Source organism: Glossina fuscipes, unplaced genomic scaffold, assembly GCF_014805625.2.
Source record: "Glossina fuscipes isolate IAEA_lab_2018 unplaced genomic scaffold, Yale_Gfus_2 0, whole genome shotgun sequence".
Classification (NCBI taxonomy): Eukaryota; Metazoa; Arthropoda; class Insecta; order Diptera; family Glossinidae; genus Glossina; species Glossina fuscipes.
The window spans coordinates 9,440,109-9,462,855 of NW_023998414.1; the positions used below are offsets into that span (position 1 = coordinate 9,440,109).

The 22,747-nt window shown below is 31.3% G+C and overlaps 1 protein-coding gene across 1 annotated transcript in view; it reads left to right on the forward strand.

The window, feature by feature from the left end:
• The first annotated feature begins 3,646 nt into the window (after positions 1-3,646).
• Positions 3,647-22,747, forward strand: part of LOC119644798 — a 54,400-nt gene continuing 35,299 nt past the window's right edge. Inside the window, 1 exon segment of the mRNA XM_038044535.1 lies at positions 3,647-4,247. Within this exon segment, the coding sequence (XP_037900463.1) occupies positions 3,668-4,247 (580 nt within the window). The 5' untranslated portion in view covers positions 3,647-3,667.

A 22,747-nucleotide genomic window follows, 5' to 3' on the forward strand; every position in this document is an offset into this window, starting at 1 on the left:
TTTTTTTTTTTTTTTTTTTTTTTTTTTTTTTTTTTTTTTTTTTTTTTTTTTTTTTTTTTTTTTTTTTTTTTTTTTTTTTTTTTTTTTTTTTTTTTTTTTTTTTTTTTTTTTTTTTTTTTTTTTTTTTTTTTTTTTTTTTTTTTTTTTTTTTTTTTTTTTTTTTTTTTAAATATTGGGGCAATATTTCTCGGTTTCCTTTCTTTGCCTCTGATTATTTTTTCTCATTTCAGTCTTTGTTGAAATAGGCTACAACTCGAACAGTGGAGAAAGATCGCACTCCAGATGAACGATTACTATAATCCTCTTACAATATTCACCTAATCACTCACTCTGCTATATATTTCTCGGTAATCTAGTTAGTATTAGATATTACACCACATGTCCTTATTAGTGTGTTGATATTGTATTTTTCCTCATATGCAAAGAACTCTTTGTAACTACTAGAAGCGTCAATAACCTTTAAGTTGAACTCTTTGATGTGAAGAGTCTTTCATATTCATATAAACATCATATTGTAATTGACAAATTTTCATCATTCTCATAATAATTAAGTATGAAAGTATTAACATATTTCATAATTCCAAAATTTGGAAAAATGTGATTGCTATTAATGGTTGACGACAGTCAGCGGCTATATTGTCTGGCCAGCATATTACTTAACAGTTTGAACAAATAATTTATAAATTAAGAACAAAGATACCTTGAACCAACTATTCAACCTTGTCACCTTGTGAATAGCGAGATAAATTGCAGGACTAGGGCCTAAAGAAAGACAATAGGACATTCAGAAAGACGGATAATTAGACGGATAATAGCTAAAACGGCTATATAAAGTAACAGACAGATAAGTGAGCGTACAAATGCATGAACAGACGACAGGCAACAGGCAAGCGGATAGAGGAACAATCGAATGGATAAATGAATAGATAAAACAAAGCAGTCGATAGATGGTGAAAAACAGGACTGCGGAAGGAGGAAATTATGAACATAAATAATTGAATGGACGATGAGGAACGAATGAACAAAATGCTCGACGGATGGAGACTTGACACAAGCATACCATCAAGGACTTGGACGGATGAATGAACCAATACACGAACGGACAAATCGGTTGTTGGATGGTCGTTGAAACGGATAGAGAATTAGAGCGAAAAATCGACGAAGAAACTGACAGAGAGCAGAGCGACAGAATGTCAGAGAATTATTACATACCACTTAATAAATTTGTAGAATGAAATTCAAATGTAGGGTGACTATAGATAATAGTTGTTTTTGTGTGTTGCTACGCAACAAATTCAGATACTTACAAGTCAAGTTGCTGAAACAATGCCATGGAATTTTGCCACATTTCGTTTCAGGCCACTAAGCTAACGAAAATAATACCATCCAAAAATCATATGGATCATCCTATGATCGGATTACATGATTTGTTAATTGGATAAATCAACTTACAACCAACTAAATGGACAAATAAATGAAGTACATTTCGAAAGAGCGGGATAAGCTATAAAATTTAATAAATCTCTTCAAACATCAGGAAGCTAAGAAAATGAAATGTCTGCGATAGGAGTAATTTAGCATACATACTTTGAGTCTCGAATCCTATAAATAAAACGTTTTATAAGAATTGCTTGCATGTATGAAACAATTTCTTCGCCAACCTATTTCTCATTCAATGCGTTAAAAGGAGTTAGTTATGAATTTCAAGTCAGGTCATATGCATATAAATGTTTTTGATAGAACTGGGTATATGTAAACATAAGGAATTTCGCTTTAGAAATTCTTTTATTCTTTCTTTACTGGTTTAACTTTTATAAAAAAAAAAAAAATAATTTATTAAAATTTATTGTATAATAAAAATTCAATCAAAAACTTAACCGCTTCAATTAATTTTTTGCGTAGAAGCAAGCGTCCAAATATGCATACATATATATAACAAATTGGAGGACAAATTGACTATTATTTTCTCGTCACGAGATTTTTGTAAAATTGTCTTTACGGCAATTTGTTTTAATTTCTTTTTAAAGAGAAATATTCATATAGGAAAAGATAAATATGTTCGTGTGCATATATGGTGCACGGCTATATGCGTCGGGTTTACGCTTAAACCATAGGATGCCAACTATGCATCACTTAAAATAAAAAACAACTGGGAGTTATATGGGGAACATATATATATATATAGATAAAGAAAGAAAAAAAGCAAAAAATGCTATTTAAGATAAAAATACTCGGTCGCGTAGAGCTAGCTACACAGACACATGACAAGTGGATCTATATCGTCTTGTTTGGGGCAACATTAAATTTAGAAGCGAGCATACTAATATTGCATATTAATGAAAAGTAGCCGACAAAGCGTATAATTTTAGCTCAGGCATATGTGTATTATTCCGACACCATCAACGACAATTGCTCAACTAGAAACTTTTGCGTTATATATCAACATGTGTATATGTATTATATATACTTATGTCTGCTTATGTGCATCATATGCGATATATTTGCATATTGAGAGAAGGCTTATTAACAACAACATATCAAAAATAAAATAAAAAAAAAAATAAATAAAAAATTAGTTTATAAAAATTGAAATCTAAAACTTTTTTTATTAATATTATATTAAATTGTTTGGCTATAGCTTCTTCTAACAACTTTTCATTCTCTTATGTTTTGTCTTTTTCTTTCTTTTGCAGATAAACTTTAACTCATATTTAAAAGAAAAAAAAAAATAATAATAATAATAATAATAAGAATAAGAATAATAATAATAATAAATAAAAACCAAATTAAAAACAATAAACACAATAAAGTGCTGATAGAAATGTAAATGTATATGTTTTAACCCAGAATGTATAAATTTGTAGTGCATTCATTGTATGTATGTGTGTATGTATATAAAAAAACATATGCCATGTATTCTTAACATTCATAGCATTTAACCAACTAACACATGCATTGAAAAGCGAATGCAGGCAAGCAAATAAGAAAAAAAAGAAAAAAAATAAATAAATAAAATAAAACAATAATAATAATAATAATAATAATAATAATGCCCTCATAAGTCTTTAACAACATTGCCTCCAAACAGTAAAAGCAACAACAAAACAAATTGTGAGAGAGAGAGAGAGAGAGAGAGAGAGAAAGAAAAAACCAAAAATAAAAAGAAAGAGAACGGTAGCGCGAGAGACTGAGAGAGAGAGAGAGAGAGAGAGTGAGAGAGAGAAAGAGGGCTTAAGGTAACCAGCCGTAAAATATGCTCGAAATTAACAACAATTCTCATAACATTAGTGCCAAATTAGAACCTAAAGTACCTGAAAAAAGAGTAAAATACAACAATAGCAGCAGCGGCAACAACAAGAACAACAACAAGAACAACAACAAGAATAGCAATAATAGCAACAGCAGCAGCAGCAGCAGCAGCAACAACAAGAACAGTAACAGAAAAAGCGACAAAAACGAAACAGAGCCATATAAAGTAAATTAATGAATTTTATCAACAATTATATACGATAGCATGTGAAGGCAGAGATGAAAAAAGCGATGCTCTAGAATATTTGGTTAGAAAATGTTACGGAATTAATCTTAAATTGGCAGAAGAATTCAATAATCATAAGGAGAAGGCAGAGTTTGAAATTAGTTTAGAAAATTTTTGAATGAATATCAAAAAATGGCCGGTCCACAAGTGCAACGACCCCATAGCGCTTATTATAGTGGACTTAACGGTTCCAATGGCGTTACTAGCGGTATGGTAACGAGTACCTCAACTCATACCAATTTGCATGCTATACATACCATATCTCACGATAGTGAATTGATATATCGTGGCAGCAATGGCAACCCCATTTCCACTGGGGATCCGTGCACAGCTGGTACTAGTCATTCAATAATCCCACAACAACATTTACTCAACAGAACTGGCAGCAATGCCAATATATCTAGTATTGCTGGGACAGGGAAAAATCCCAGCGATGCTTTAATTGTTCCTGCTGGCAATTTGCCCGCGTCCAACACATCCATAACAAATACTGCAACAACGAAATCCACATATTCGCTAAAATCTTCCACTAAAGAAAAACAATGTAGCTTAGATGTTATTGTAGATGCGTCCCAGAGTAACAATAATCAACTAGAGGATGATGTAGAGCAAGGCAAATCGAGACGATCGTCACGTCACCGTCATCGACCATTGCATAGACGCTTTCTAAATTATTTGAAAACATTTTTTAATCGCACCACAACACAACACGGTAAGCAATCAAGAAAAATTCATAACATCTTATCAAATACGTTTATCATATACATTATACATCATTATGTATTCATTCTATCTGCTTATTGTATTTCTTAACTCACTATATAAATATTTTTTAGACAACAGTAGAAGGAAGAGAACAAATGCTTTAACATTTAACATTTAAACTAGTAGTTTAAACTAACACTAACTTTCTGTGCCTACTTATAATGATTGAAAAAAACATTTTTGTATGTGTATTAACCAAATGTCTCTCAGTTGCAAACACCAATTGCTACGGTTTATAAATTCCTCGCAACGATAAAGAGGGCTATTATGGTCCTTAAGATATCTGTCTCGAATGTCCTGCGAACTACCAATGCACGATAATCGACAATTGATTGATAAGAAGGAAATTTACCAAATTTCCTTTGGATAGCAAATGTCTTAAGTTGATTTGAATTATTTTTCAAAACGCTTGCGGCCAAGAAGTGCATTTATTATACACTATCATGATAAATGTCATTTCAATATATTCAAGTAATAAATATCTATTGGGATTTGATATATACTCTAACCAGAATCTAACGATTTTAATATCCACGCACGGGAAACTGATATATTAAACTTGTAGGGTAACGCAAAACGCATTAGAGACATCAACTCCTTAACCATTATATTACAAATTATTTAAAATATTATATCTTGGCTTTTTCATTATTCCACAAATTAAGAATTGGAATTGAAGTATAAATCTGTATCGAAGGTCTAGTAAATTCCAACTATCGAATATTCTATATATCTATATACGATCTACCTATGCAGGAGACGGAAATTAGTAAATTTCAAACCCAAATCAATCGATCAAAATAGTTGATTGTACAAAAACCAATCGGACTTGACTACAAGATTTGTTTTGATTCGCACCGATGTTCTAATTACGTGAATTATCACGAACCTTGTCCGAGAAATATTTTCATTTACAGTATTCGCTACGCAGATGTCTTCTTGCCTGTTTGTGCGGGATGTTTCATCTTTTTGGAAGTTTCATATATACAGATTGTTTGCTTCTACAATGGAAACGTGAATAAGTCATTGCTTTTGTTAAAAAGAAAGGCTTGAGCTTTCCCTTAACATACGACGTTCATAAAATTTTACATTGAATTGACATTGAATAAGTTCCCGATGTTCTCCAAGAGCGGTCATAGCTAGTACGGTGAGATGATGAATAAAACTGTCAGTTTTTCATCTGACCGTGCTGTTTACAGACCGATGCTTGGGTCCTTCACGTTGCCAAGATTGCTTACATGTATATATATATATATATATATGGTATACATATACCATATTATATATATCTATGTATATACCATTATATATATGTATATATATAACATTCGTTTTATTCTTCGAGAAGCCTTTTTATTATATGACTTTTCCGAAAACACCAACATATGTCTTCTTATGTCGTATATTGTCGAAAAAAAGCACGAATTTCTTCATGCTTCTATCTCACTATCACGTAATTCAAAGTTTGGATACTCAGAATCAGGATATGCAGAAATTTTTACAAATATCATAATTTCGCCTCGAACGATTGATGCGGTGTTATTGTAGCATATATATGCACAACAAAACTTTCACAAGCAACACGCATATGTGGGATAAGTTTTAGTGTCTTTTTTACAGCGAATGTAGGCCCTCTTTTGTTTTAACTCTATTATTCAACAACATGTTTACATACGGTGCGTTATTTGTGTTTACATAAGTGGCTGCTCTGCCATATATATTTTTCTTGAAAAAATCATCAAAAGACAAAAACATTGTTTAAATGAACATTTGCTCTAGCTACGTTGTAACGGTATAAAAAAAAAAAAAATAAGGAATTCTTTTACAATACACTTTGGAGACAATATTTGATACATGTACTCAATATCAATCCATCAGTCTATGCATCAGTCGGTCTGCCCAATCCTTAGACGTGATACTTGTAATTGATATGGACAATGACCCAAAATGCTTGTCAAAGGAGAGGAGTTATATCACGATTGTGAGCTTTTTTAAGTGTTCTCTAATTTCTATCTAATTCCACATGTGGATTATACTCTTATATAAACCGAAGAATATAAAGGTCAACGGACTTTGGAAATATCGCATTTTACATCTTTATATATAAATATTATCAACATAATCTATTTCTTTAGGGGCGAAACACTTGAAATCGTAAATGAAGTCCTTAAGTATCTTTTCTTACTCTTCTTATTCTTATCCTTTTTTTAATTTTCTTTTATTTTTCTCACATTTTTTCATTTCTGGTTTTTTTTCCTTTCCTTGTATTCTTCTTTTTAAGAGTTTGTAAGGTTAGCCATTAAAACAAAACGCGAACATTGATAATCAATTTCCTTAGGTTTAACATATATACAAGCAAAAACATTATAGTCGACCACGCTACACTATTAAATACCCTACGCCGCTTCGTTTAACATAGTTATTCCTATAACAACTTTTCAAAGTAAGGAATTGTACGAGACGTGGATAGAAAAAATGATACGATGCGAACGATGTTTAGCAGGGTTCGTCCTTGTGTCATCATCTTATCCAATTTCATCGAATTATCTCAAAAAAATTGTGACCTGTGGGTTGAATATAAAAGTACAGGAGGGTCAGAGGGACTAACAAGCAGAAAAGTTTAGATCGATTCAGAAAGTGATTCTGGGAGAGAGGTCTATCTCAATTCCTTCTCGATGTTGCATACATCCACACTAATTTAAGATACCATACAAGTTAGAATATAGCTCCCATGTGTGGACGGGAGTCTTCAATACTTTTTTAAAAGCGTTCAAACGCAGAAAACGAAAGGCTCAGTTGCTAAAGGGTAACGTAGATGTGCCCAAAACTCTCGATACCCTCGAGCATCGGCGTAATGCTGGTTGCGTGGTGCTTATGTCTAGATACATCCCAGGCAAGTGTCTACTCTTCGAAAACTCAATCCGCTTGAGGAAATGCTTTGCCTAAAAATCTTGAAAGCAATTACGAAATTTTTTTTGTTTTATTTTGATGTTTTTGTTAACCCTGTTATCCGAAGTGAGATAAATTCTTTTCATTTTCTTCTATTATCCCATTAACTTTTCTCGATAATTATCATTATCTTCATTTGTTTTTTTTTTTTGTTCAAAAGGGACTTGCTACACTTTCGAAATAAACGGTTTATAATTTTAATGTGTATATATATATATAAGCTTCAATATATATTATCTGCTAACAAATCAATGTTCAAATCTCAAGTGCGGCAAAGTTCTCAAATAAAGTCCATAGCTTTAGATGCTAGTGCTTTAAGATTCTAGTCTTGGAATTTATTTCCAATTATAGGACCAATACCAATTATCCATTATAGCATATACACTTAGTCTTAATAAGAAGACGAATGAGCGACGCAAAGAAATTGTGATGTGATCACAGAAAAATTCAGAAATATCTACACTTTGCTGATTTCATTAGCCTCTATGCCTATATAATAATGAACCACAAAGATTGCACGCTTACGCTTATACAAGATAAAATTCTCTCTCAAAAAGCATACTATAATAAACGTCTAAACGTGCAACGTGCACAAGATGAGGTTAATATCGACAAACCCAGATAACGGATAATAGCATATAGAAAAGATTGTTACACACAAGCCTTACCATTTCTTAGGTTGAAGTCATTAGCATTCAAATTTCGCATTTTGAAGAACCAAAAACCTATGGACCGATTTAATTGCTTTTGAAGTTTCATCTAATCATCGTAAAAAAAAAAAAAGAAAGGAATTTACTAACGGGGCTCTTTAGTCAATATTTCAATCGAATTAAATTCATTCTTCATCACGATGAAAATTTTATTTATCTACCGTAATATTTTATGCGTTAGTTATGTTTTTTTTTTTTTTTTGCCAAATTTAATACATTTCCTATAGAAAAAGTTTTTCAACGGTAAGTGGGCCCATGAATTTATATCTAATAACAAATGAAATAGTGCAAACAGAATAGAATGCAAATACATGTGAGCAAATAAACAAACATGCGATTAATGTAAACATGTCAACAGATGTATCAACAATTTCATTCTGACAGCCTTTAATATTGCATGCATACATACATATATGGGTATACCACACATTAAGTATGGAAACATTGGTATACATATATTATATAGTGGAGGCAAACATTCACTTATAGGGGCCTATGCGTGAATTGAAAGTAAACAAAATAAGAAACAAAATCAGAGAGAGAGAGAGAGAGAGAGAGAGAGAGAGAGAGAGAGAGGGAGAAAAAAAAAAACAATAAAGCAGCTTTAATGTAACAAACGGAGATAACTGGAAAAAAAATTTATGTCCGAACATAAATTTTATGCAAAAGTCCGTTTTTGCTTATGTTTCAACTAAAATGACACTGAAATACATACGCATTTGTATTGAATAAAGGTATTTATGCGTAGGCGTAAGAGTCTACCGAAAAGGTCATAGGGGGAAAGATGGAAATAAGCCGTATGTATTGTTATGTTTTGTGTATGATAATACACATATAATACGTATGCAAATTTTATCTGTAGCTGCTGCTACTACGCTTACCATAGTTAGGGAACTTTTGTTTGTTTTTTTTTTTCTTTTTTTTTGAAAATTTCTTTCTCCTTTCCTTTTTTATTCTTTCATTTGATATTCGTGCACGCACGCACTTTGAAAATAACATATTTCGTTTAGTATTATTGCAGGAGGCAATTTATCCTTACACACAACGGTGTTATCAGCGACTATCCACATACAATCAGATCCAAGCGTAAGAACGCAGACTCATACACCGAAGTCTATATACAAATCTATTCATAAATATATATATATATATATATATGTATATATACATATATATAAATGCATATATATTTGCACATAATTGCCACGGCAGTAGTATGTATCGGCACATATTTCCATTGTTATACAAAGAAAATTGTAGGTAACAGAGAAAACTTGTGCAAAAAAAAAAACCAATTTATGTTTACCTATGTAGACGTATTGTACATGTTTATGTGTTTACTCAACTTCTCACATAAACTGTATTTTAATGAACTTGGTTTCTTCGGTCGCTTGCATAAGTGAATTCAACGTGAGTCTATCTAAAAGCCATTCTACCACCTCCATCTCTTTCCCTCATTTATAAATAAATAGTTAGTCGCATTATTTCCATATTCCGCAATTTGTAAGCCTACGCACGTACACCTACTAAGCTATCATAATTTAGTGCGTGTAGTGTAAAGAAAATATGTTTATTGTGCATGTTTGTCGTTCCATTTGAATGGGATTTAAATTTTACTAATACATGTACATATGTGAAAATAGATTTTAGTTTTGCGAAATTTATGTTTTCAGTAAACACCCATATTCATATATGGCTAATCTGTTCTTAGTACGTTTCCGGGCTGTATTTTGCTTCAAATGCTTTACCTGCTTGCTTAAATTCGTAACCGCGACCATCATTTGATTGCCGTAGGTGCATGGATGGCAGCCTATTCGTATTGGGAATTAAAAATTCGATTAACTCAGTGCAAGCAAGTGAAGTATATATATATATATATATTATGGTATATTTACATTTTCACTTCGTCAAACTCTCAGCAAAAGTCGACTATGGAATGTAAGGCCCTCTTACGCTCCTTTAATGTTTCGCCTCATTTATTCGCATGCCTATATATATATATGCACGTATTCCTCTTTTTTTAGTACTTTCATTAACAGTGCGAATGTTTATGTTTCAGTCCATTTCTAACATTTTGAATATGCTTATCGGAAAGTTCTTTAATTTGCTTTACTATCTATTGTGATCGAAAAATATGAGGAACTTAGTATTTACCACTCTATGAACAGATGACATTATATTTTTTGTATGTGTGTGCGTGTTTGTATGTCTTGCCAGCCCTGCCTTTGACATCTATATACTGCTTAATGCAAATATACTTCACTGCTACTGAGTTACACGTGTTTTCGTAAACGTAAAAAATTTACTTTATCGATTTTTACGACTTTTGTCAAGGAATTGAATTTGAATTAAATTGTGCTTGTCGAATATGAATATTCTGCCTTTGGAGATGAGACTATATCGCAAAAAAATGTGCACAAATAGTGCAAACACTTCAAGGAAGGCCGACAACGAGCTCACGAGAGATCCGGACGGATACTAACATCAATCGACGAAAGCCACGTTACACTTATCCTGTCGCTTTTCCAAGCGAAATCCTTGATAGGCATCAATACAAGATTTAGCGCTTGAATATTGTCGATTGACAACTAGAGACCGCACTACAAGCATTTTAGATTGATTTCAAAAACATTCAATTCTTTCGAAAAAGAAATGTGTATCTCAGCCTTTGATCCTTTCCAAAAAAAAAAAAATTTTCACTAATTATTTTGACGATTGGCAGAACGCGATAAATTGAGATTTGATTGAGTAAATTAAGATTTTTCATTCAACAATAAATTCACCTTATTTTCTAATCAACGTAGTATGTATGTGTTGAGAGAACGTCGCTATTTTAATTTATCCTTCGGTTCGCTTATGTTTTTGTAGGGTCATTAAAAAAATAAGAGTGATCTTTGCCCAGAAACTCTTACTCCTAAAGCTCGAACATCGCTACAATCTCGAAAAATAATGATGTTTTCCTCAATAATTAGATTCGCACTTATACTAATCAATCCAATGGTTAGAGGTGTAAAATATGCAAAGTTATAGACGAAAATATCAAAAAATTGTCTACGTTTTCCGAGGTTGCTTTAGTTTCTTCTGCAGTATGGGCATGTCGGCGAGCAGATCACGCCCATTTTTTAATATCATATTCATTTATTAATCAAGAAATTATTGCGCCCTATTTCAGTTCCCCCATCTTCATTTTTGCGAAAATTTGTCAATTTAATGGGGAAATCTAATGTTGAAGCGATTCTGCTTTTATTCTCAATGCATGTAACGTTTTATAAACAAATACGACAAATTTAAAACGTACATAATAAGTATAAAACAAATTTGAAGGGAATATATTGCAATTATTTTACACAGCTTCGCGAATCGTTCCGTTCGACTAAAGAACGATATTACTTTCGATTTCATATTGAGTTACTATACGAAAAATTAACATTCAATCATTGGGCATATAATGAAAATTATTTTATTTACATAATCCACTCTAAAGCAACTATCAACTTGCTAATCTTTAAGTAGTTATTTTGAAAAAAACGTTTGCAATAGGATTTTTTCAAATACTCATTACTCAAATCAAATAATTACATAAGTAATAAATTCATATAACATATATCTAAAAGCTATTAACGTCAGCTGAACGTTCATAAATAACGTAAAAGACTCTATGCGCACACAACTGTTTTAAACCTCAAAAGCACAAATTACACGATAAAATTTTATCATCCATTATAATCGTTCAATATAATTGTTTAGTGCAGGCAATCGCAAGTATAAAAACAAACATCAACAGCAGCAAAAATAGCAAAACAATTATCGTTTACCACAGCAGGCCAATGAAGTGTATGTCTTCCCAAATGAGATAAGCGTTATACATGAAAAAAATGTCAACTTTCGATTCATTAATATGGTAAAAACCTTAAAGCTTGATAAAGCTCATTCGTAGTATATACACACACATATATATATATATATATATACGTGTATTTACATTGGCTGCCAATACTAATAGTGTATTCATTAAAAACGTTTTGACTTTTATGCCGTTCAGTGATTAATTTATTGCTTTCGCTGCATGATTTCTAATCTAATAGAAATTTTTTGCAGACCTTACTTTTAATGTATGTATTAAGATAGACAAGAGCAGTGATGTTCGCTCATCAAATGAAAATAAACAAAATTTAGGAAAAAATTTTTATATTCTCGTCTCAATGTCTCTTGCTCTCTAAATATAGGTTAATTTTTTCATTATGTTATAAGAAAATCGGTTGAACAATTATTGCATATATTAAGGGATAGATTTAATTCAATTTATTGAAATGAAAATGATTTTAAAGTAAATTCAGTCCGATATAAATTGCATGAGAGTTTTTCACGCAAACATTCCAATAAAATTCAAATCATTTTTCATATAAAAAAAATGCAAGACATTTCTTTAAGTATATAATTCAGTTTATTATAAACTCTTCTACGAAAAAAAAAAAAAAAAAAAAACGAATTGATATTTTAAAGGTGAAATTTTTATCTCTTTTTCACGAACATTCAACATCAATTGCACAATTGTTGTGTATTTGTCCGTTATCTCGTTTTAACAATGAATTTTTCAAACTTTTTTCTCTTTTTCTACAGTACTTCGTTTCATTCGCTTTTTATAGCATAAGTTTATTTATGAAGTGTTTTACTGCATTTCTATAGAAACACCTGCAGTTGATTTCAAATTTTGTTAATTCAATTTTCTGCGCAAAGCGCGTAAATAGAATTTTAACTAGATCGCTATGATATATTTACTTTCTATGTGCACTATTCACGAAGGACGTTACACTAATATTGCTCTCAGTTTGTACTCTTTGAGTATGCTTAGCCAACATTCTATAAAATATTTGTATGTACAGTCATCCCTGGTCGAACAAGATTGAAGGTCGTACTGCACTATATTTTGAAACTGTATTATCTGAAACTATTTTACTTACCTATTTGATTAAGGTATGATATGGAATAATATAATTCAAACTTAGATATAATATGTTTCAAGGCAACGTGCACGATGTTATGTCGGCAACTTGTCTTATGTTAAAAAAAACTTTGAAATAACGCAAGTCAAGGTAATGAGTACTGTCTTATATATATAAACAAACTCTTAAAATGTTAAAATTTCTTTCCAAATGCGCATAAAAACGAACAAGTAAGAGCATTATAGTCGGATAGGGCCGACCGTTACATGCCTACACCTCTTTGCCTAATAAATTTTATTCACATCAAAATTCACATATTATTTTCATGCGAAGACATACTTTTCATGAGAGCCCCCATACGGGAGGATGCCCAAGGTAAAGGTGATATGACGTAATCCAAATTTAGAAAATTTTATTTACTTTTCAAAAATTTTATTATTTTTCAGTTTTCGGCATAGAAAACTAGAAATTAAACTTTCGCTTTATAATACTAGGGCTTGTTTTTGATAACAACCCTTATATATGTTAGGGTGTAAGAAATAGACCTATGTAATCCCAATTCGATACTGTTAATTGACACCATGGACCAATTTTCATCATAAAATATTTTTCATGAGAAATCCGATAAGGAGCGAGTGGACCGGACCCACTAAGTTCTTATGTGAAATTACTATTATAAAAAATTTTTATCGTAAAACATTAATAATCAGCTCGTTTTGGCATATAAAGGTTTACATTACTTGAGGAACCTTGTATGCGGTGGTATCCCAAAAATCGACTGACATAGTCCAAATTCGGTAAAATTTATTGCCGAATAAAGATTCAGTTTTTGTAGAAACCGTGACATGTGAGAGACTTTAAAAAAATGCCCCTATAAACCCCGTTTAGAAAGGCCGAACGTTATTACTCAGCGACTGTTGTCAAGAAATTTAAAAAACTTATAACCCGTTTCGATATAAGAACTCATATAACTAAGGCGTTATATATAAAATGGCCGCCAGCTTATTAAATTTCATCAAAATTTCTCAAAAATTGCGTTCTATTGAACACAAAAAGACAAAGCGGTCCGACACACAAACAACTACAAAAACAATTTAAAATCACTTTTTGAATGTATCCCTAATAAAATGTGGGTCTGCCTTAAGTCCTTCTGCGTGCCAGAAGTACGTATCATCTTTTTCGAACCAAAAAATGCACAAAATATTTAAGAGCGGACGCAACCTGCAACCGAAAAAACTTATACGAGCAATAGGTATATAATATATTTTTAATATAAATTCAATTCACGTAGCGTCTATCTAAGCGATTCAAGTGTTTATCGGATAGGAGAGTAAAAAATGCACAATATATTTGTATGTATATGAATTTTTACTTCCGTTGAATTGTAATAAAATTTGGTCAAGTTTTGAGAAACATCCGCAACGCGTGAAATGCGTTCGGCGATTTTATCCAATAATTCAATCGGTAATAGCAACGGACAGAGTGTACGCAAAGCAAAAATGGAAACAATGCGAATGAACATGACTCACACTCGCTGAGAAGTCAAACCCATGAAGCATGAAAGTGATTCGGTTGTTTACCTGCACCTCTCGGTCTAGTAGATACACGTCGATACTTTCATTGTAACGCGTTCAGCATCTGAAGTCCTATCGTAATTCTACTATTGGTCAACGTCATATTAAAATATTTTTCTACCTGTTAAAGCAGTATAAAATAGTTCACATTGTTGTTAACTTTAGTTAATAAAATTTTTGCTCGTCGCGCCCATTTGGCAAATATGTTGAAGGATTGAATTGCATTCGTATATGGCGTTGAAAAGTTAAGTTACGAGTTAAAAGCTTATGAAGGGTCAACATCAACTTTGTGAGGTAAATAAATCCTTTAGTTTTTGCGCAAAATTGATTATCCATTACGAATGGGATATAGAGAGGAATTAAATGAAAATAAAAATTGCATAAAATGCATCAAACAAAAACCAGTCCCTGAAAAAATCAAATTTTAGTTAAAAATTTTGATTTCTTATAGCAGTATTAACATAGCCCTCCTCAAGCAATCTTTCATTGTCTATCTGTAAATAAATTTATCGAAAATCCCTTGAGCACTAAGCATTACAATATTATTTAAAATATATTTTGAGAGAATGGTATAGAAAGAAATGAGAACTGCTAGACTTATGCGTCGCAACGTTTTCAAGGATATCGTGTCTAAAGTTTTGAAATGTGTTAAAGCAATGCTTTTCATTATTGTTTGCCTTTAGTCTGCCATAAGAACGATCTTTCCAATATTCGTTCTCTAGCTATCCATCTTCTTTGAAAATTTTATCCTAAAGCAGGTTCCTCATGCTTTACTACATCACAAGTATAGAAAACTACAAGAAACTATCTAATACTGTAGCGGACGGAGTTCATAGCTAACATCAAAATCGCCATCATGCAGTTTTAATTTCTCAATTTAGCCGCTGGCCTTCAACGGATCTTCATCCGGATGATTATTGGAGGCTAGATAACTTAGAAATCAAATTAGGTAGAGCACTAACTAGGCTATTATATCTCACTAACTTTTTGGGAGCGTTCGGGGAAAAAGCTCAAAAATTCAAAAGAAACAAATTCATCGGGAATATGAATTTTTGTCATACAATCTAAAAAGTTCAAGGCACTTACAAAAAATCAGAAAAATTTACTTTACCTCGCATTTTCGATTTTTAAAAAAATTTTACGACTACTATTATATATCCTCAGTGCTTTGTCAATGTCGTTGAGTAATATACAAGCGGGCAGCTATAAGATATTGATTTGTTCTGCTATGACTTTGAGTGCAAGCTTTGTGCATTGCGGGTGGGTGCACACATCAATTTCAAGCATACAAATAACTTAGTAGTAGCTTGTGTTTCGAAAGCACTTAAACAAAAGCTAGACTATTGTTTGCTTTGTCCATTAATTATAATTGATCGTAAATTTCGTTGATTTTTATCAGCAAATCTTCCACATGCGGGTAAAATGAATACCATCTCTGACTCCGCAAATTAAGGGCATCGTCCGATTAAAAAAAGTTGATTTAAGGGTATGCCTGAAATTAGTTATGTGTTCTCTTGCAGCCATTGTATGTGCTTTTGTGGCAACCACACTAATACTCATATAAACTGACAGCTTCTCTTTCCTCGCTCTTTATTACTTTTTCGTTTTTACCGTCAAGCTGTCTGACCCCGTTCTCTTCTGTTTGAATTATTCGACTAAAGTTGAATTAAATAAATTTATAAAATCAAGTCAAGAAAACATAGATGCGAACGTATCGTTAAAAACACATAACAATCATATCAAAACTTGGGTTTTTGAAAATTTGTTAAGTTTCTCAAAATCTTGAATTCCACTGCTAAAATTTTCTTTTTGTTTTTAACGAAACAGGCAATGCTTAGTTGACGAACAGTGATGTGATGCTAATGCAGCGAATATTTCCCTTCATGAGGGTTTATCGTATATATTTTGAATTACTCTCTGTTACATTTCAAAAATGCTAACCGACACAACTGTTCTGTTTCTGTTTGTCTTTATAAAGCCATGCAAGACTAAACTGAAACTGAACTAAAGCCATTATTTAGTAAAAAAATTATATTTTCCAGTTAAGAAGATTTCCATATAAGAACTAAATTAACCTTTAACGCAATGCTCTGCGCAATGCTCAACACATTTCGACATTGTTAAGTTCCGTGGAAAGTATGCGTTTCGAAGAACAAGTTCTTAAGATTACGCCATAATTTTCCACGCATTGACTTTGCTATGTTATTACATTGATTTGGAAATAAGATTTTTACTAGAGTCACTTTGAGCTTCTAAAACAACTACTTCCTTGTTTTTTTTTTTTTTTTTTTTTTTTTTTTGTATGACGAAACACTGGGTGGAAGTTTCCAACACCAATGCAGATGACGATGTTAGTCCGGAAGAAGTAGGGAAAGAAAAAGAGCTAAATAGGGCAGACTGTCGCAATCGAACGGACTGTCTGCCCAATCGGTAAATGTTATTCCTATAGCATGCTCTACAGCATTGAGATTTCAATCCGCGAACATTCACTTGGTAGTCGCGACTTCTATCCATTTAGCTATGCGGCAACCCTTGGCGGACTGTCGTCAATTATGTAAGAATTGTTTGCAGTCTTTCTGAGACACGACTCTTCTCGAACTTCTAAGAAATTGTTTGCCCTGCCTTAACGATCCCGTCGGGTTCTTTACATTCAAACTGCTTGCTCTTTGTTCTTTTCCTTTTCCCGGAATTGCCTGAATGGCATTAAATTATGTTTTTTAAAATTTTTACCCATCATCATAGAATCATAGAAGTCTTATAACAAAGTGATTGACTATATTGTACTTAAAGAAACAGTAGAAGATTATAAAATAAAATTATGCATATATTGTTCCATATGATAAGTCGTGCAGAATGCAAATAATTGCAATACTACACTTCTTTTTCCAAATGCTTTTCTACGAATCTCTATTCAGTCGTTGTAAGACTTGTCAGATGATTAGTTCTTTGGAACGATTAAGAATAAATATAAATCTGTCCTTAAAAATTAAAAAATTAAATCATTTTTTGACTTAATGACGATTTAACTGACTGAATATATCTAATATGGTAAATACGCATGGATGCCTTTATAATTTCATTCGAAAGAATAAAACATGCATTAGACAGACATTTTACTTGCAATTAACTTGTATATATAGACTTATAGACGACTGTACCGTACATGTTGAAAACTATTCACATATTTGTAATACGTACGTAGTATAATATAACAACGAAGGCATACAAGTAGACTTACTGTGCTTACACAATATATAGTAATTTAGAAATTACTACAAACAAACTATTTATTCATGTATGAAAATATGGGTTTTTGTCAAGCGTGCAAAACGTTTAACATGTCATACAAATAACAGTACTACACTTGGTTTTGTGCCTCCCGCTCTATCTCTATTCGCCTCTTATTTTCAAAAGAAACTAACATAAAAAAAAAAAAAAAAAAAAATATATATATATATATATACATATATATATACATATATATATATATATATATTTATAAAAGAAAAAAACCCCCAAAGCGTTAAAACTAAAGAGGACTTGGCTTGAAAGGTGGTAGTAGTAGTAGTAGTAGTATTTCTCTTTCATATAATACATATTTAATATGTGTTAGTATGCTGGCTGAATTGTATTGTATTTAAATATTTGCAGCGAATGCAATCTAAAAATTACTAAAGCTTAAGTGTTCACTTGTAAGTTCATGTGTGTTACCTTTTCGGTTTGCTTAAAGCGAAATTCTTAACGGAATCGCAGTGAGTTTATTTATTTTGATTTTTTTATTTTTTTTTTTTTTATTTTGAACTTTTATTATAAGAATTTATTTAGACGTTTTTAGCATAAAGTACACATGTTGGTGATAGTTGTCTCCTTTATATTTCAAGCGCTTACTGTTGTTGCAACGCTTGTTCAACTCTTGATTTTTTTTTTTTTTTTTTTTTTTTTTTTTTTAGCACTAATATTTAACACATGAGTGCTTCGTTTCCTCTTCTTGGTATTTTATTACAAACCCTAGAGAAGAAAAAAAAAAGAGTAAAATCTTTTTCTTCAATTGTTTACTTAAGTACAATTAAGAAGAGAATCCGCTACTAAACACTTAGGGGGTGTGAATTCTATCTTCGTTTACTGTAAAACGAAAAAAAAAAAAAAGAAAAAAATGTATTAAAAAAATTAAAGAAATACACTTACAAATATACATTTTTTTTTTTTTTTTTTTTTTTTTGCATTACAAAAAAGCAAGAAGAAGAATTCTTATTATAATAATTACTTCTGATCACTTCCTGCTTCCTAAACATTGACTGGAATATGTTTTCAAGTTGGAAAGTTTAATATTTACATAGCTTTTGTGTTTCTCTTTTCATTTTGTTTTGCTTTTCCTTTTTGAAAAAGAAAGTTTTGTTACTCCACCATATCTTGGGAAAAACATTAAAAAGTTATTTAAACACAGAAAACAAAACAAATATTTTTGTTTGCAAAAACCTCTGTAACGTTTAATATTTTCGCTATTGCTCGAAACCCCAAAGGCAACTAGTTACTAAAGTTGAATACATTTTGAGTCGAAATTTTTATACCCATAACATTAAAGAATTTATTGCAATTTTGGGGACATGTTCATGAATGGTTGTTTCAAATTATTTGAAACCGTTGTCGCTGCACGCATGAATAAAAAATCTCTCTCTTGACATGGGCGTGCCATCCGAAAAGTAATCGAACAAAAGCCTGAATGAATGGATGAATGGACGAATCATAATCGCTTTACTGTCACTACATGAAAAAAAATCGAATATTTCTATTAACTGACAAAAACAAAACAGGGGCATCACTGAAAGAACTCGGGGTGATCTAATGGTCTGCAATGTCATGAATTCATTCGAAATCTAGCTCAATGTTGTAGCGGGATGCGTATCCAATGGCGCTAACATTTGGAATAAGAACAACTTATGTATGGCAAACTACCGACTATCCGAACTCACTTTTGTTTACTGCATAGGTCTGAACTAAATGAATTTATTTTAATTGTTATTTTATGTTAATTGCAAACAAAAAATTTAAAATTTTTATTAAACAATCATAAAAGGCAAGAATTAATACCACGTTAATATATATATATATATATGTATGCGATTTTAGAAATAGAACGTGATCATCATCAGTATCATCATATATTGCAAATAAGATAGGGAGGGGAGTGTCTTAACGACCCTCGTTAATGCATGTGTCGTACTTGCAACGATAAAGTTAATATACCGTATAATAGTGGACATAAAAAAAAAAAATAATAAAAATAAATAAATAAATAAATAAAAAAATTCAAAGCGATTTGTGCTTAGCTTACATACTCATGGCCTTAAAACACAGCCGCACAATAAATGCGCAAAAGATAAACAATTTCGGATGTGCAAATGTTTATTGCGATTCTTAAGAATAAGAAAAGTTTTGCTTAAAAGCAAAAGCAAAAACTTTACAAGAAATACTTTGCGTTTTATGCATATATTATCATTGGTTTAATGTCTTCTTTAAGAACACTTCTTAATACAACAACAATAAGAATGATTATATTATTTCCTCTTTCCTACATATTACATATATAATAGTAAATAATAGTAAATGAGAGAGAAAAAATAATACAAAAACTTTCATTAACAAGCGAACGCATTACGTAAAACGAAAATGATTTAAATTAATTTTTGGCAAAGAATTTAATAAAGTTGATATATACCGGTCTTGACTTTATATTTTTATATATTATATTATTTTATTCATAATTTTATGTGGGCAGATTACTAACCACACACAATTAGTTTTTATGATGATAAATTACAAAAAGGATGACCATTACCACGATGGATGGCCATTGATTAGATACTAGCAAATAGCATTCAATATCTACGCATCTCTGCTGACCGTAATAATCGCCATAAAACCACACACCGTTCATCTCTTTATTAATAATGAGCGTATCGAACGATCGATAGCGAGATATTTGCACTTGAATTTTTATAAAAGTTAAATGTAAAATTAATTTCGTGCGGATGTGTGCATGTAACACGTAAAAAGTTTTCAAATAGAACCAATAGATGAAAATGGAATAAATTGGTGCACCCCATCCCAATCATAGAAAGCCTTATTTTAAGGAAAAACAAAAAAAAAAAAAAAAACAAAAAACAAATGCAATTGTCATCACTAATGTCGATTAAGTCGTCGCATTAATGACAGTACGCTTATGCTTAATTTTTACAAGCTTAACAATATCTACCTTGTATCTCTACGTAATTATTGCCGGGCTTAAGGCGCTTTTTAACGGGGGCAAGCAATGAAATATCGTACATAGAGCATACACAGGGAGAGGTGTTACAGGAAAGCGCTCTTCTCTCGGCCCTAATCAAATGACATTCACGTTTCCCAATACTATACCAGTACAAGGGCAATGAAATTTTCAATTGATTTTTCAGTGCATTGTAGATAAAGTTTGAACTTTTGTTCAAAATCATTCATTAAAGATTTTTATGGTAAATTATTTATTTTACCCGGAAACTCAGAATAATTTTTGTTTATGCAATTTTCACTGAAGAATTTTGTCACTACCCCGCTTCACGACATGATTGAGGTATTAGGCGACGAAGCAATTAAACAAGAAAATTGATATCGATCGACGAATCTTTCAGAGTCACTGGCGCATATAATACGTTAAGTTGCCGTTAATTAATTTTAACGTAAGAGAATGATTTCTAAATTTTAAAACATTACTTCTTTAATTTTATCTCATAACTGACTATCCATCAATGCATTAAGATCGTCCCTTTGTATATGTAGTCAAGGACACTTGCGTGAAAGAAATGCAACGATTTTTAGTTTATATTACTTGCACCACAGGTCTTGGAATTAATTTTTGAAACGATATTATATAATGCGACAGTATATATATATATAAATATATATTTGTATTTGTGGATGTGTGCCTTTCCTTTCTTGTACAAAACGTATGTATTTACAAAATTAATTTCTTTAACTCTTCAACAGAGTTGACAATTCTCTCTTGGAGGTTATTTTTAATTCTTTTGTTTTTTTTTTTTTTTTTTTTTTTTTTATATGTGTCACACGTAAAAGTAAGATTTAATCTTGAGTCAAGTTGTGATTATATATTTTAACATATATACATACACACACAACATAAATAAAATAAAAAAAAATGTCTCTCTGCGTCCATATAAAAATAGATTGCTTCTGTTAACCTTACCGTCAGATGAGAAAAGCGTAGATTTATTCTTGGTGCTTCGTTCTTAATTAAGTTAACAAATGCTATTATCCATTCGAGCACATTACTTGGTTAGATAAACTTTAATATACCGAATCACTTCGTTAGAAGCTTTATCTTCATAAAACTTGGGCAATATAAAGATAATTACAAGCTTCTGAATCCATTCAGAGTCGTTTGCCGAAACCTAAATGACACCAATCACTTAATCTGAATATCAGAATCTTTAAATTCGATCACAAGAACTATGTTAATAGGCGCGACTTGGCTGCGATTTGCGTGTTGTTCACTCGCTTGTCGGTTATCCAGCTTTTGCATGTTTGCAATGGTTTCACGGTTCTTACGCAACTCGGATCTGTACCGTTTGTGGATGGATGTGCCTCTCTCTGTGCCAGATGTGTACTTGTCTATTTATACATTAATTTTATTCCTCTCCTTATGCACTTTGATTTACTTCAACAAGTCTTTGAAGTTCGTTTGTTAATTTTGAAAAAAAGAAAAGCACGAAAGAAAACCTTTACTGGGATGGCAAGCGAAAACCGCGAAGCTTATCAAACAAATTGTGAAATGTAAAAAAAAATATATATATATATATATTTAATTAGAATAAATAATTTTTTGTATTTACATACATACATTGTTATTCATCCTAAACATATGCATAAAATGCATATTAAAAAATAATGTATAGAAAAAAAATTCATTAAAAAGAAAAAAAAGTTCATTCATGCATTTTTGATTCAATTTAAATGTTTTTCATTCCTTTTGCATTCCATTGCAAATAAATCAATAATGTTCTTAGAATCATTTTTCTTTTAAAAATTTCGAATGGGAAACGATTATTCTCAGTAACCATGTCATTTATCAAACTTTTTCAATAAAACTTTAACATTGAAGATTTTAAAACAAACATATACATACATACATACACACCCATAAACCTATATAGATATGCATATATGTATGGGAAACATGTCAATATGGTAAACGTTAGAGTGCAAAGTATAACACTATCGATA